At 39.9% G+C, this 13134-nt stretch overlaps 1 protein-coding gene across 4 annotated transcripts in view; it reads right to left on the bottom strand.

Annotated features, from left to right (window-relative positions):
* Positions 1–250: 250 nt before the first annotated feature.
* LOC124262348 overlaps positions 251–13134 on the bottom strand; it is a 57470-nt gene continuing 44586 nt past the window's right edge. For 2 of the 4 annotated variants that reach the window (XR_006894562.1, XM_046696837.1), the window contains 5 exons: positions 12147–12212; positions 6098–6139; positions 4742–4792; positions 3433–3504; positions 251–2298 (listed from right to left, as the gene is read on the bottom strand). Coding sequence is in view for 3 of the 4 variants with exons in the window: in XM_046696837.1 (XP_046552793.1) it covers positions 1922–2298; positions 3433–3504; positions 4742–4792; positions 6098–6139; positions 12147–12212 (608 nt within the window). In the remaining variant the exon portion in view is untranslated. The remainder of the gene's footprint in view (positions 2299–3432; positions 3505–4741; positions 4793–6097; positions 6140–12146; positions 12213–13134) is intronic. The other 2 variants (XM_046696838.1, XM_046696839.1) reach the window with 2 other exon arrangements.

The raw sequence follows: 13134 nt of genomic DNA, 5'->3' as shown, positions 1-13134 counted from the left end.
CACAACTTATCATAGTTTGTATCTTGTCATTGACTGATCTTAAATATTTTTCAGTATTGTACCCGAATTGTATCCATGAACTGTTGTTCACGGCTTGAAATGCAAGCCCTTTCCTTGTAAAGAAGGGTAATGAATGAATACATGGCGTGCTACACTCGTCCAAAGTTCAGTCTGGTTTGTTCTGACACGCTGACACACAAAACTACAAGCACGTTATAGAAGTCAGCAACATTAACACAAAACTCAAACATTTCTTAAAAGTTTTTATTTGCATCTACATTACTTCTTGTTGGTATTAATAAGTAAAGATAAAATAAAGTACCTCCTCGCACTCCCAGCAAACATCACAATTTTGCAACAGGGTAGTGGACTTGTCGCTGAAGCTCACCTGTATAGCTATAGTCTCAGGTAGAGATTTGAACAAGTTATCTGTTTCGTAACGTCATTTCATTGTGTAATCATAAGCAGGTTATCGTTCAAATATTCCGTAGAACACGCAACAACCTCAGTTGGACTCATTTCAAAGATGAGATGTGTGTTGGAATATACCGCGAAGTATCACAGATTGTTGTTAATCAGTCACTATATGGCATATAGATCTCAACTGTCTCAGTTCACCGTCAAAGCTTCGAAGGTTTGTGTTCTCCATATTCCCCCAACAGCCATGAATACATAAAACCATAGACTTGCAGTCCTTTATACCACACATTGCGTCAATATCAGATAAGTCCAAACAATATTCTAACAATGAAGTTACGTGAGTTCAAGATCACTCGAATCCCTTGTTCTCTACGTCATGTGATAAGCATCGTTGTATGATACGGTGTTTTCTTCCCAATAATTATATAATGGTGTATAAATGGGGTCACTAATTTGCACATATTGAACACTTCCTGAATTGTAAAATAACGCATCCAATATGGCTGCCGGGATTCACCCAATATGACTGCCCGGAAGCTGGGATATCCACAAACAGTTACTCCGTTGCTGTTTCAACGGACAACGTGCCGTTGCATATTGTCACATAAACCGTTGGTTCATGATATCATTCAAAGTAAATTAAAGCAAAATCAAGAATATCATGATATAAATAGGCATCATGTGTGTTGTGTAGAGGACATTTTCTTCACTTCGAAAGCAATAAGCTTTGAACGTTAATTATCCCGTTGTTGGTAACGTTCTCAGCGACCTACATTACAGGCAAATTTAAATGTTTAATTACATAAGGCAGAGCATGGTGGGACAGCTACAGAGTCTCTAGTCTGAAATATACCGATCATGAAGAGAGAGCGGCTCTGGCTGAGATGGATTGAATTAATTCATGTCCCATGAATTCATTAACAATTATCCACACAATGGGCATAGAAAATTCATTTTGCAGACAATAAAAAGCAAATATTTTCCAACACCTTTCTTAATGAACAGACTATTTACATATTTGGCATCGAAGACGCAATGCCTTTTTAGAAAACGGTCAAATGCAAACTATGTTATATTTGGATTTTAAACCTTTTCAGTAAAGGACAGAACTGACATGTCTAATGTTCCATATAATCATGTGGCAATGCCACCATGCATATATCCAGAGTATTTACACAGCGTGGGGTATGACGTGAGTCTGTACTACGAAATAAGAAATGTTTTATCTGGTTATTTGGATTTGAGAGTCACAAGCTGTTGAAAACAAAATACCTCTGTAGTTAAGTGTATTTGGATTTTGTATAGAGACGTGAACCCATAACCATTGGATCTTTATCGACCTTTTTAAGGCCATTTCTACCGGTGGAAAAACGTACAATCAAAACGTAAACAAATTAGTAACAATAAGGCACTTTCTTTGAAGGACGTCTAATCTCTTCAAAACATATAAATATAATGTCAAATCGGAGGGAGTGTATTATTAGTAATCGTTGTAGTGACTTCATAATAGCAACATCAGCTGCGTTATCGCCAGTATGGATGGAAGAGTCATCAATCCCCAGGCAGATGCAGCACGTATGGCATCAGATTTTAGACATTTTTTATAAATAAACCCTTGCATTGACAGACATCTGTGCTCAGTGTTACAACATTGCGAAGCTATCACGCATGACTGCCATAAGTCGACACAGCAAGTTTTCCTATGGGGGCTACATTGGAGCTTGCCCTCACAGTTGTAGTCATGTTTACATGGCTTGTCGACGGAACTCTTGAGACAACGGTAATCTGCTCCCGAATGTAGCTTGACGCATCTATTGCTACAGCACTGGCTTTTAACGGAACACCGCTCGCTCGAGAGAGTGCATGTTATCTCGGGTGCTGCAATATAAATGTTTAAAATTGAAATTGCCGTTGTGAGTGATTATGAAGCACCATTACCACTAGGAGCAAAAATATTTTAAAAAAAACAGTAGAAATAAACCCTCATTGGAGCATCTATACAATGTCTGATGGGTGAATTATGACCATGAAAAAATCCTGTCATTCATCAGAACCCTTGCCAGAAGAGATATCTTCAAAATTCATGTAACCATGGCTACAAAGAGGTATGGTCAAGATGTATCAGAACCTCTGCAAGAAAGAGACATCTTCAGAATTCCTGGAACCATGGCTACAAAGCGGCATGGTCAAGATGTACCAGAACCTCTGTTAGAAAGAGACATCTTCAGAATTCCTGGAACCATGGCTACAAACAGGCATGGCCAATATGTACCCGAACCATTACCAGAAAGAGACATAGTCGGAATGACCAGAACCATATTTCAAGAGACATAGTCTAGCTCATTTACAATTTACCAGAGCAGTTGCCAGATAGGGATAGCATCGATATAAGATATTTTATATATTTTTAATCGCGGTTTTTGGTGATGTAAGTGTCAGTAGTTTCAGAGTGTGTGAGAATTAAAACTGTGGTGCAGAAGGACGACAAAGATGTAAGGCTCTCAACACACGAAAGATCAATCGTATACCTTCCCCGACGAAATAAGTACTAGAAATGATAAGCAAATGTAAATGTTTGAAAACGTACAGTAATGCAATAGTGTAAAGCTGGAATTGAAATAACTTTAATGGACACAGATTATTTGCTTTAAACTGAATATTGAACATCTGTCTCCGAGTCACTTTAGCAGGATAAGAAACAGGATTTAGTGTATTTTTAATACAGAACATATAATACGTGTGAATGTATTTTCTTTTAAAAGATAGATGTTTAGTTACAGTTGAAGCATAATTATTGTACACTTTACACGCGTTTCATCGATTGGAAAGGTAAAACCACGACAACACGATGATTACATAGTCTATAAGATAAACTAAAATCTAACCTCTGGAGAAAGAAACATGGCAACGCTGTCTGAGATCCCTCAAATTGAAAGGATTGAAAATCCCAGTAGCCAGTAACAATTAAGGTCTAGACTAGATGGTCGAAGAGCAGTAAAAACATGATCCTACCGGGTACCCATACATCTGATGGGGTTACAGCAGGCGCTTTTTCGGTATAATTTGTTGTTGTCTTATTCACACCTGTGGATAGAGTAACGATGTTGCACTGGTTATCAGCATCTCCGTCAATTTTACAGAGACATCCATATTATCATTTAACATATACTAGTATCGTTTTTACGTCATGTGCATTCACTATATACATTATTAGCACATTCGCCGTCATAAATTTGTTGTAAAAGTGACGCCAGTATCTCCATCGCTCCATGCATTTATGAAATACACAAAAGGAGAGTTTCTGCGTTTCCGTAGATCCCCAGCAACCTCCCAGCTGACACACGTTTTCACAACGTCGTGGAAAGGTTGTAGGTTGGTAACGTCATGACACAACGTTGGCACAACGTTAGTATTACGTCATTTATAACGTTATGTCACATTGTAATAACAACGTTGCAAATTTACGTTGAGGAAACGTTAAGCTTTGGGCTCCTCACAACGTTATAACAACGTTTCTTATGACTTATCACGATAGAGTTTTCTGTAAAACTTTTCACTTTAAGATTCTTTCTTCACTATTCAGCTAAAGCTTCAGAAAACACGCGACCAAAAAAGCATGCAAATTTCTGCTTTGTTTCTTATGTACTGTTCACTACTGGGAATCTATTTAGCTGCAACGTTAAATAGAACGTAAAATACGTTAGCATAATAAAACTTTAACCTTGTGGCGACGTAAAAATGACGTGTCACAATGTTAGGCCACAACGTTGTGACAACGTAAATGGGAGTCCACAGAATAACGTTGTAACAATGAAGACATAACGTTGTTACAACGTTGTGACAACGTGAAATTGTTAATTTCGGCTATGTTGTCCGTAAGAGCCAACATAATGGATCGGATGGCCAGTGTATTACTTGGTCTGACGACCTGGATTGATGTTCATGTTATCACTCACTGGCTTGTTTGGATTGATGCAGATATCGAACTTCCTTCGAAATATACCTAGGACATTGGCGAGTGTGGCGTTAGACAACAAGCAATTTCTAAAACCACTGGCGAACCACTACCTGCTGAACTGAAACCCGAAAAATTGTTTGGGGTCCTAACGTGTATCCAGACGGAGTCTGTTGTCATTCTCAAGAAATACACTCCAACATTTAGTCTGAGCTGACTTCAACAAGAAATTCAATTAAATGATACGAAATGATATCGGCATTATTGATAGTCGATAACTAAGAAATAAACTAAACGAACTGTATTGTACAAAAAACATAAATGCATAAAAACCACGATTAAAGAAAATGTCAGCCAAAAATGTACCTTCCGTTTTTGGCGTGTCTGTTGCATTCGTAGACGAGTTGTCGGCCTTTGCTGTGAATACACGTGGTCACTTGTTAATATACACTATATGCATAATACTTAACCTCCACCGATCAAATGACAAAAGCATAATTCACGTGTATTGTATTCCGAATACGGTGCTTTTCCCGTCGTCTGAAGTGACAATATATGGAGCTGTGGCAAATCCCCTTGTCTGAATAGCTTGTCTGGTTTTAAAGCAGACTAGACATGGAAGATAGAGGATTCCAGTAATGATCTTACATAAACGTGAAGGTCTTAGCTGGTGTCTGACTACAGTGAAACCCCCTTAATCCGGACGGCACCCGTCCAGTGAAATCTCCAAATAAATAAATACTACCCATCAAAAGTTTTGACTCACTAGTGTAAATGTAGACACTTACTTCAGGCAACTGTTGTAAACTAGATTTTGCTTAATATTTCATTCTGTTTAAAGGTACTGTTTACACATGAACTGATGTATTGTAAAACAAATTCGTTACGTTGAAAAGATTATTGTCATGAGTTCATTAAATGAAGAAAAACAGTGAGTCTAAACTTTTGAATCAGGAATCCCGGGTACGGATAGAAACATTTTGTAAACATGTACACTTTCCGGTGTTACCAAACCGAAGGGGAGGTTTCCGGATTAAAGAGTTTCTAATTAAGACGGATTCACTTGATGCAATTTATACTCATGCCAATACTGGTTGTCACCCTCCTTACCCCCACCCCCACCCCACCCCACCCTCCCTCTCCAAAAAAAATGAAGGGGGTGACAACCATTATTGGCATGAGTGTATATTCTCCTCTTTAATGCTATCATGTGTTATAAGTAAATTTGGGGCGGTGGGGTAGCCTAGTGGTCAAAGCGTTGGCTCGGCACGCCGAAGACCCGGGTTCGAATCCCCACATGGGTACAATGTGTGAAGCCCATTTCTGGTGTCCCCCGCCATGATGTTGCTGGAATATTGCGAAAAGCGGCTTAAAACCAAACTCAGTCAGTAAGCCAGTATAAGTAAATTTATTGTACTGAAAGAATCCGTATATGTTCTTGAGTGTAATCTGCAGATGAACCGACTTGAACTGCAGGCTAAAAGTACTACGTTTGCAAATTGAATTTGAACAAAACATTACAAATGTTACCAAAACGCTCCAAAACCACAGCTAGGACACTGGGATAGGATGTTTAGCGGTCATGTAACACAGCATAGGTTACATTTGTCCTACAGTTGATAGTCAAAATAGAATTTTAGTCACCATGTTTATTTCATAAATGAATGTTGCGATGGTCTTAAAATGAAGGAAAATGAGGAAATGGAAGGGTTATGTATGTACCTGTCTCCAAACTCGTAGCGTTGGCTGTGACGTTGGATGCAGCTGAAACATTTACGGTGACTTAAATTTCGCCAACAAAGTTGAGCATTATTTCATCACTAATAAATGTAGATACGATTAATCCCTTTGGTCAGCAGCACCCCCGTCATCACAATCATTTTGTCACCAGATCTCTTTGTGAGCAGAAATGATATGTACGTCATATATAATATAATTGAACTTACACAACAACGAGCATGTTTGTTTTGTGTGTGCTTGCACGCGTGTGTGTGTACGTGCGTGTCCTTGTACTCGACTCAGGCAAGTATATTTTGAGCCAACCGGTCCTTGTTTAACCCAGCAGGCAAGAAAACAACAAGTATCTTCGTATGACGTCATATAATATTTGGGTATCGGACCTCCAAACTTCCGCCACCAGGTAGACCCTATATCTACTGTAAATATCCTCATGTAAACTTGATCGATACTTATTTTCACCATGATAGAAATGCAGGCAAGTTGGTTACATCAACTCGATAATGTAATCACTTGCATAACCTTGAAGCAAGTGTACTAATACACACTGGTTATTACGCTGTGTCTGTCAGGATCCGACACGTGAGAACCACCAAGGTGGTACACAGCTAGAATCAGCATCACTCCGGCGTTCTCCACACATTATGGTGACATGCCATGACATAACTATTGTTCAAGGAGAGGACAGATCGATGTCAGTCCTAGACGCCGTGTAAAACAAATAAATACAATACTTCGGAAGTCCACGACGGGAGGTGCTGAATTTGAATGAATTTCATGAATAAAAATACTATATCACCTGGGGCGGTGGGGTAGCTTAGTGGTTGAAGCGTTCGCTCGTCACGACGAAGACCGGGTTCGATTCCCCACATGGGTACAATGTATGAAGCCCATTTCTGGTGTCCCCCGCCGTGATATTGCTGGAATAATGCTCACTCACTCACTCACTCACTTACCTCAACTACATAACAAAGAAAAAATACCACAGCCGCGTTTCCTGACGAATATATCCCAAAACCATAACAGAATAGAGAAAATACATTGCTAAAATTACATAGCTTGACTGGACTCATCTTGTGTAATAAGGAGAAACAATTGGGTTGCATGCATGAACGACTCTGTACAGAAGTAGACTTTCAATTTTGTCACAGATTATTTCATGGAAAGGGAGAAATAACCGTCTTTCCAAATCTTTCACAATATTCTAGTCTTGGAAATAACAGATTCCAAAAGAATAATGCCATATTTCACTGAATATGTTCGGAGAGTTGTGAATATGTTTGGATAGTTGTATATATGTTTGGATAGTGATGAATAGTTGTAGAATTCGAAAGAATAATGCCATATTTCACTGAATATGTTCGGATAGTTGTGGATATATCTGGGTAGTTGTGGATATATCTTGGAGAGTTTGGATAGTGGAGAGTGTGGATATATCTGGAGAGTTGTGATATATCTGGAGAGTTGTGGATATATCTGGTAGGAGAGTTGTGGATAGTTGTGGATATATCTGGAGAGTTGTGGATATATCTGGAGAGTTGTGGATATATCTGGAGAGTTGTGGATATATCTGGAGAGTTGTGGATATATCTGGAGAGTTGTGGATATATCTGGAGAGTTGTGGATATATCTGGAGAGTTGTGGATACATCTGGAGAGTTGTGGATATATCTGGATTGTGGATATCTGGGTAGTTGTGGATATATCTGGAGAGTTGTGGATACATCTGGAGAGTTGTGGATATATCTGGAGAGTTGTGGATATATCTGGAGAGTTGTGGATATATCTGGAGAGTTGTGGATATATCTGGGTAGTTGTGGATATATCTGGAGAGTTGTGGATATATCTGGATTGTGGATATATCTGGGTGGATATATCTGGAGAGTTGTGGATATATCTGGAGAGTTGTGGATATATCTGGAGAGTTGTGGATATATCTGGGTAGTTGTGGATATATCTGGAGAGTTGTGGATATATCTGGAGAGTTGTGGATATATCTGGAGAGTTGTGGATATATCTGGGTCTGGGATAGTTGTGGATATATCTGGAGTAGTTGTGGATATATCTGGAGATATTGTGGATATATCTGGAGAGTTGTGGATACATCTGGGGAGTTGTGGATATATCTGGAGAGTTGTGGATATATATCTGGAGTTGTGGATATATCTGGAGAGTTGTGGATATATCTGGAGAGTTGTGGATATATCTGGAGAGTTGTGGATATATCTGGGTAGTTGTGGATACATCTGGAGAGTTGTGGATATATCTGGATAGTTGTGGATATATCTAGATAGTTGTGAATATGTTCGGATAGTTGTTAATATACTCAGCAGCAAAAAGAACCGTCAGTACGAATTCAAAATTAGATAGGCACTGTAATCAAATCATTACAGAAATGGACATAATAAGCGGATCCTAAAACATTTCCTGTGTACAATATCTTGACACATCAATGAATAACTCAGCACAATTACGTGAACGTTTGCAGTCAATTCAGACTCTTGACTTCAGTATCTAGTGTGACCACCACGAGCGGCAATAACTGCAGCACAGCGTCTATGCATGGAGTGCACAATCGATTGATGATGGCCATTGGCACCTGGAACCACACTCTGAGAAAGGCCTGGCGCAATAAATCGGCTGTGTTCGGCCTTGATATGACATTTTTCAGTCTCCTCTGAATTTCATCCCAAAAATGTTCAGTTGGGTTTAAATCAGGACTAAGGGCTGGCCACTGCAAAATGTTGACTACGTTCTGCTGTAGGAGGTCCCGTGTAGCTCTGGCAGTATGGCCCCGGGCGTTATCATGCTGGAAACTGTTGTTCCGGTGACGTGCGAAATGTGGTATGACGTGGGGTCTGAGAGCTTGGTCGATGTAGCGCACCGCTGTGATACCGCCTCCTCTCCCTGGACCAAGGTTCTGGAACACCACAGAGCCCACTCTCTGGTTCAGGCCTATTCCACCCCATACCATGATGCTTGCACCTCCCCATGAGTCTCTTTCCATAACACATCGGTCTAAGTAACGCTGGCCACGTCGTCGCCATATTCGTGTTCTGCCATCTGCAGTTGATACGCAGTACCGACTCTCATCTGTGAACAGAACTGTTCTCCATTGCCTGTATCGCCAGTTTTGGTGTTGTAGGGCAAACTGTAGACGTTCACGCCGATGACGAGGGCTGGGGATAGGTCCACGGTAAGGTCTATGGCAATGGAGCTTCCTGCTGTGAAGACGTCGGCGTACTGTATCAGCACTGATTGGTCTTCCATGTGTTCTCACTGTCTGGCGTGCTGTTTCGGATGCCTGCATGAAGGGATTCTGTACATGCTGTCGCACAACATGGCGGTCTTGTCGTCTTGTGGTGACCCTTGGTCTGCCAGTACGGGGGCGATCTTTTGTGATGTTGGTGGCCCGGAAACGTTGCTGCAGCCTGTAGATGGTCCAAACGTTGACCTGGAAGTGATAGGCAACGGCTTGTGCAGTGTGGCCAGCTTCAAGTCTTCCTAGCGCCTGGTTCCTCTGAGCTGTCGTGAGTCGCAGCATCCTGCTGAGGTTGTAATGTGAATGTTTCAACCAGGTTTGGGGGTGCATTGTATAGGGCTGGTCCTTGTGAACAGCACGTGCAGCATGAGTTGCATGAAAAACATGGAGAACACTGTACCATCTTCCGAGATGAGGTTGCCTTTTTGAGACCATTTCCTGGGTTCCATTCTGAGTTTGGGAAGGAATGTCTTTGCTCAGTTAAAGTTGGAGATGTTGTCAAAAATATACAATCAAAACATTAAATGAGTTTTCAGTTACCCGTTTCTGCGAAGGAAAATTCGAAACTGACGTTTCTGTTGCTGCTTAGTATATATATATGGAGAACTGTGAATGTAATTCTGGAGAGATATGGATTTGTTTGTAGAACTGAGGATATGTTTGTGGAGTTGTGAACATATATTGAGAATAATGTTTGTACAGATTTTGCAACAGACTGAACTGCGTATGTTTTTATCCCGAGGATTTTCCATTTGATAGATCAAACGGTTGTTTCCCTACCACTGTGCCATGAGCTCCAGCCTCCTAACCGATTTATAGTAATAGACCAATAATAACATTCTGTAACATCTCCACCTTGACACATTAAACTAATGACAAATCAGAACGTTGATAACTTAAACACATATAACTCAATGATTACTCGCGGACGTGTCATGATGATCGGTTAAGTAATAGTGGAGTTATTGCGCACGGATTTTTTATATCGCCTAACATACTAACTGGGCTGTAATGCGTCCCAGGATAGCTATAAGTGCCATTCAAGCTGTAGGTTAGTCATAGCTGCGAGCATAGTCATGATGCTAACAAAAGAATGGAATAGTAATTGCTCGGAGTTGTACCATGACAGTTTGAATGTGGAAGTAATTGACTGCATAATTGAAACTCCACTTACAAATATATACCTTAATATAAATAAACAGGAACACTTTTTGTTAAAATTAATTATACAGATGAAGATGCTGTTACAATGGATCTGAAACTTGATCTAGCGAATGGGGTTGCCGAAGTACCGTTATATCAGTCATACAATATTACCTAAGGATATCATGCATTTACTGATTGGTCGATGTAACAATGGTACTGACTATCAAGTAGAACCACAATATTGCTGTGTTTGTATTTTATATCCTTCACCAATAAGTGTACTTTTATGTTGTAACGTTCCAACCACCGTTAATTCTTATCTAACGCCGCACTCCGCAGTATTCCAGCTATATGACGGCGGTCTGTACATGATCGAGTCTGGACCAGACAATCCAGTGACCAACATCATGAACATCGATGTTCGCAATTGGTATACGATGACATGTGTCAACCAAGTCAGCGAGCATGACCACCCGATCCCGTTAGTCGCCTCTTACGACAAGCATGGGTTGCTGAAGATCAATTCTAAGCGGATCTTTACAGGTTCCAATCACCAAGAAGAACGGATGTACTTAAATGTCAATGTATTGTGCCATCACCAAATATAAGAGGTAACCTGCCATGTCAGTGTTATAGGGTTACCATCGTCGTGTATAACAATGTAACGGTCTGTCAGTACTTTCACGTTTTCGTAACCATAAATATTAACTTTGTTGTTGCGTCGGAGTTATAAGAAATATCATCATCAAGCAGAACGTATGTATTCTATCGTCATGCCAATATTATGTTATCATCACCAAGTATAACTCTGTCGTCAATGCAGTATTATGTTATCATCACCAAGTATAACGCTGTCGTCAATACAGTATTATGTTATCATCACCAAGTATAACTCTGTAGTTACATCACCAAATAGAACTGTACCGTCAATGCAGTATTATGTTATCATCACCAAGTTTAATTCTGTCGTCAATGCAGTATTATGTTATCATCACCAAGTTTAACTCTGTCGTCAATACAGGATTATGTTATCATCACCAAGTTTAACTCTGTCGTCAATGCAGTATTATGTTATCATCACCAAATGGAACTGTACGGTCATTGTAGAATTATGTTATCATCACCAAATAAAGCTCTATCGCCAAGGAAGTATTCTGTTGTCATCACCAAACACAACTGTACCGTCAATTCACTATTAGGTTGCCGCCCCCAACTAGAAATCTGCCGTTATGACAGTTTTGTTATCATCACCAAACAGAGCTCTACCTTCATGTCAGTCTTTTGTTATCATCACTAAATAGGACTATACCGTATTATGTCATCGTAAACTTGTATAACGGTTGCACAGTCATGTCAGCGTTAACCTTACCAATACAAGGATTGTCCCGTTATGTCATTATTATAACAGTACTATGTCAGTAAGTGTTATAACAGTACAATTTCCAAGTATACCGACTGCACTGATGCACAGTATTGCAATGTTACCTTCACCAAATACGACCACAATATCCAAAGAAGAAAATGCGCATTAGAACTGGGATATAACTACCTCAGGTTTAATGTCATTAGACATCAATCTCAACCAAGTCATGCTAAAACCCTTCACCACGTGTAACACTAACGGTACCTGGCTGAACGGCTGCTAATGTTGTGTTAGTGTCTCCGGCTGACGTCACTGGGCTCTCTGTCACGGCTGTTAACAATAATGATCAATTCAACTCAACGCGTTGACACAGTAGTTGTTAATAATGTCAACACAGGGGTAATATTGAGAAAAGTCAAGCGAATAGTTGCCATAGAGCCCAGAATCGTTGTAAACCTGCCAAACAGTCGGCATATTAGCGATATCTCAGTAGGCCCGTGACAAAGTCACGAAGTTCTCACGATTAACAGGAATATTTATGTAGGAATATCGTTTATATCTTTCAATGATACACAAGGCCGATTTTCATCATTGTCAACATTTTATTTAAATATATAGAAAGGCTATCCGATTATCCTTATCAAAATAATTAAAATAAATCTGCACGTGTAAGCTTTATGTGGATTTGTTATTTAATTAAAATGTCTTGCTAATGCACATATTGTATCAAATATTCCTCATCGCGGGTTTTGGTGAAGCGTATGAAAGGCACGGCGTAGATCATAGATGATTAATGAGGGTGTGGTGTTCTTGTTAACTTCGAATATCTTTAATGAAATGAGTAGGAGGTTTGTTTTCGTTTCAACTTTTTAAATTTTACATTTATTGTTTGCTTGCGTTCATTTGTTTGCTCACACGCTCCCACCCCTTGATCATGGGTCGGGGATCTACATTGGCATAACATGTCATACTCTGTGAGGGATTCTGAAACATGTGGTCTGTGGCTTTCGAGGTTAGTTTGTATTAACTGTTCTGTTAAGATGATAGAGTCTGACACCCATTTGGACAGCGTGATCTGTAACATGGTATGGCAACTTTACGTGCGATGAAGTTCCGTAAAAATGCAGGTCGTGAACATTCCCACTTTTGATGAGCCCAAACCTCTACTCTGAAAATGTACATGAGACCAGTGTCCACGAAAACATCATGGCCGTTTAATCAAGACAGAAGACAGACGGTTTATATAAAAATT

The sequence above is a fragment of the Haliotis rubra genome, unplaced genomic scaffold, assembly GCF_003918875.1.
Source record: "Haliotis rubra isolate DU_JTF1 unplaced genomic scaffold, ASM391887v1 Scf831, whole genome shotgun sequence".
Taxonomy (NCBI): Eukaryota; Metazoa; Mollusca; class Gastropoda; order Lepetellida; family Haliotidae; genus Haliotis; species Haliotis rubra.
The sequence above is the reverse complement of the archived record's forward strand: the minus strand, read 5'-3'. Positions and strand labels throughout refer to the sequence as shown.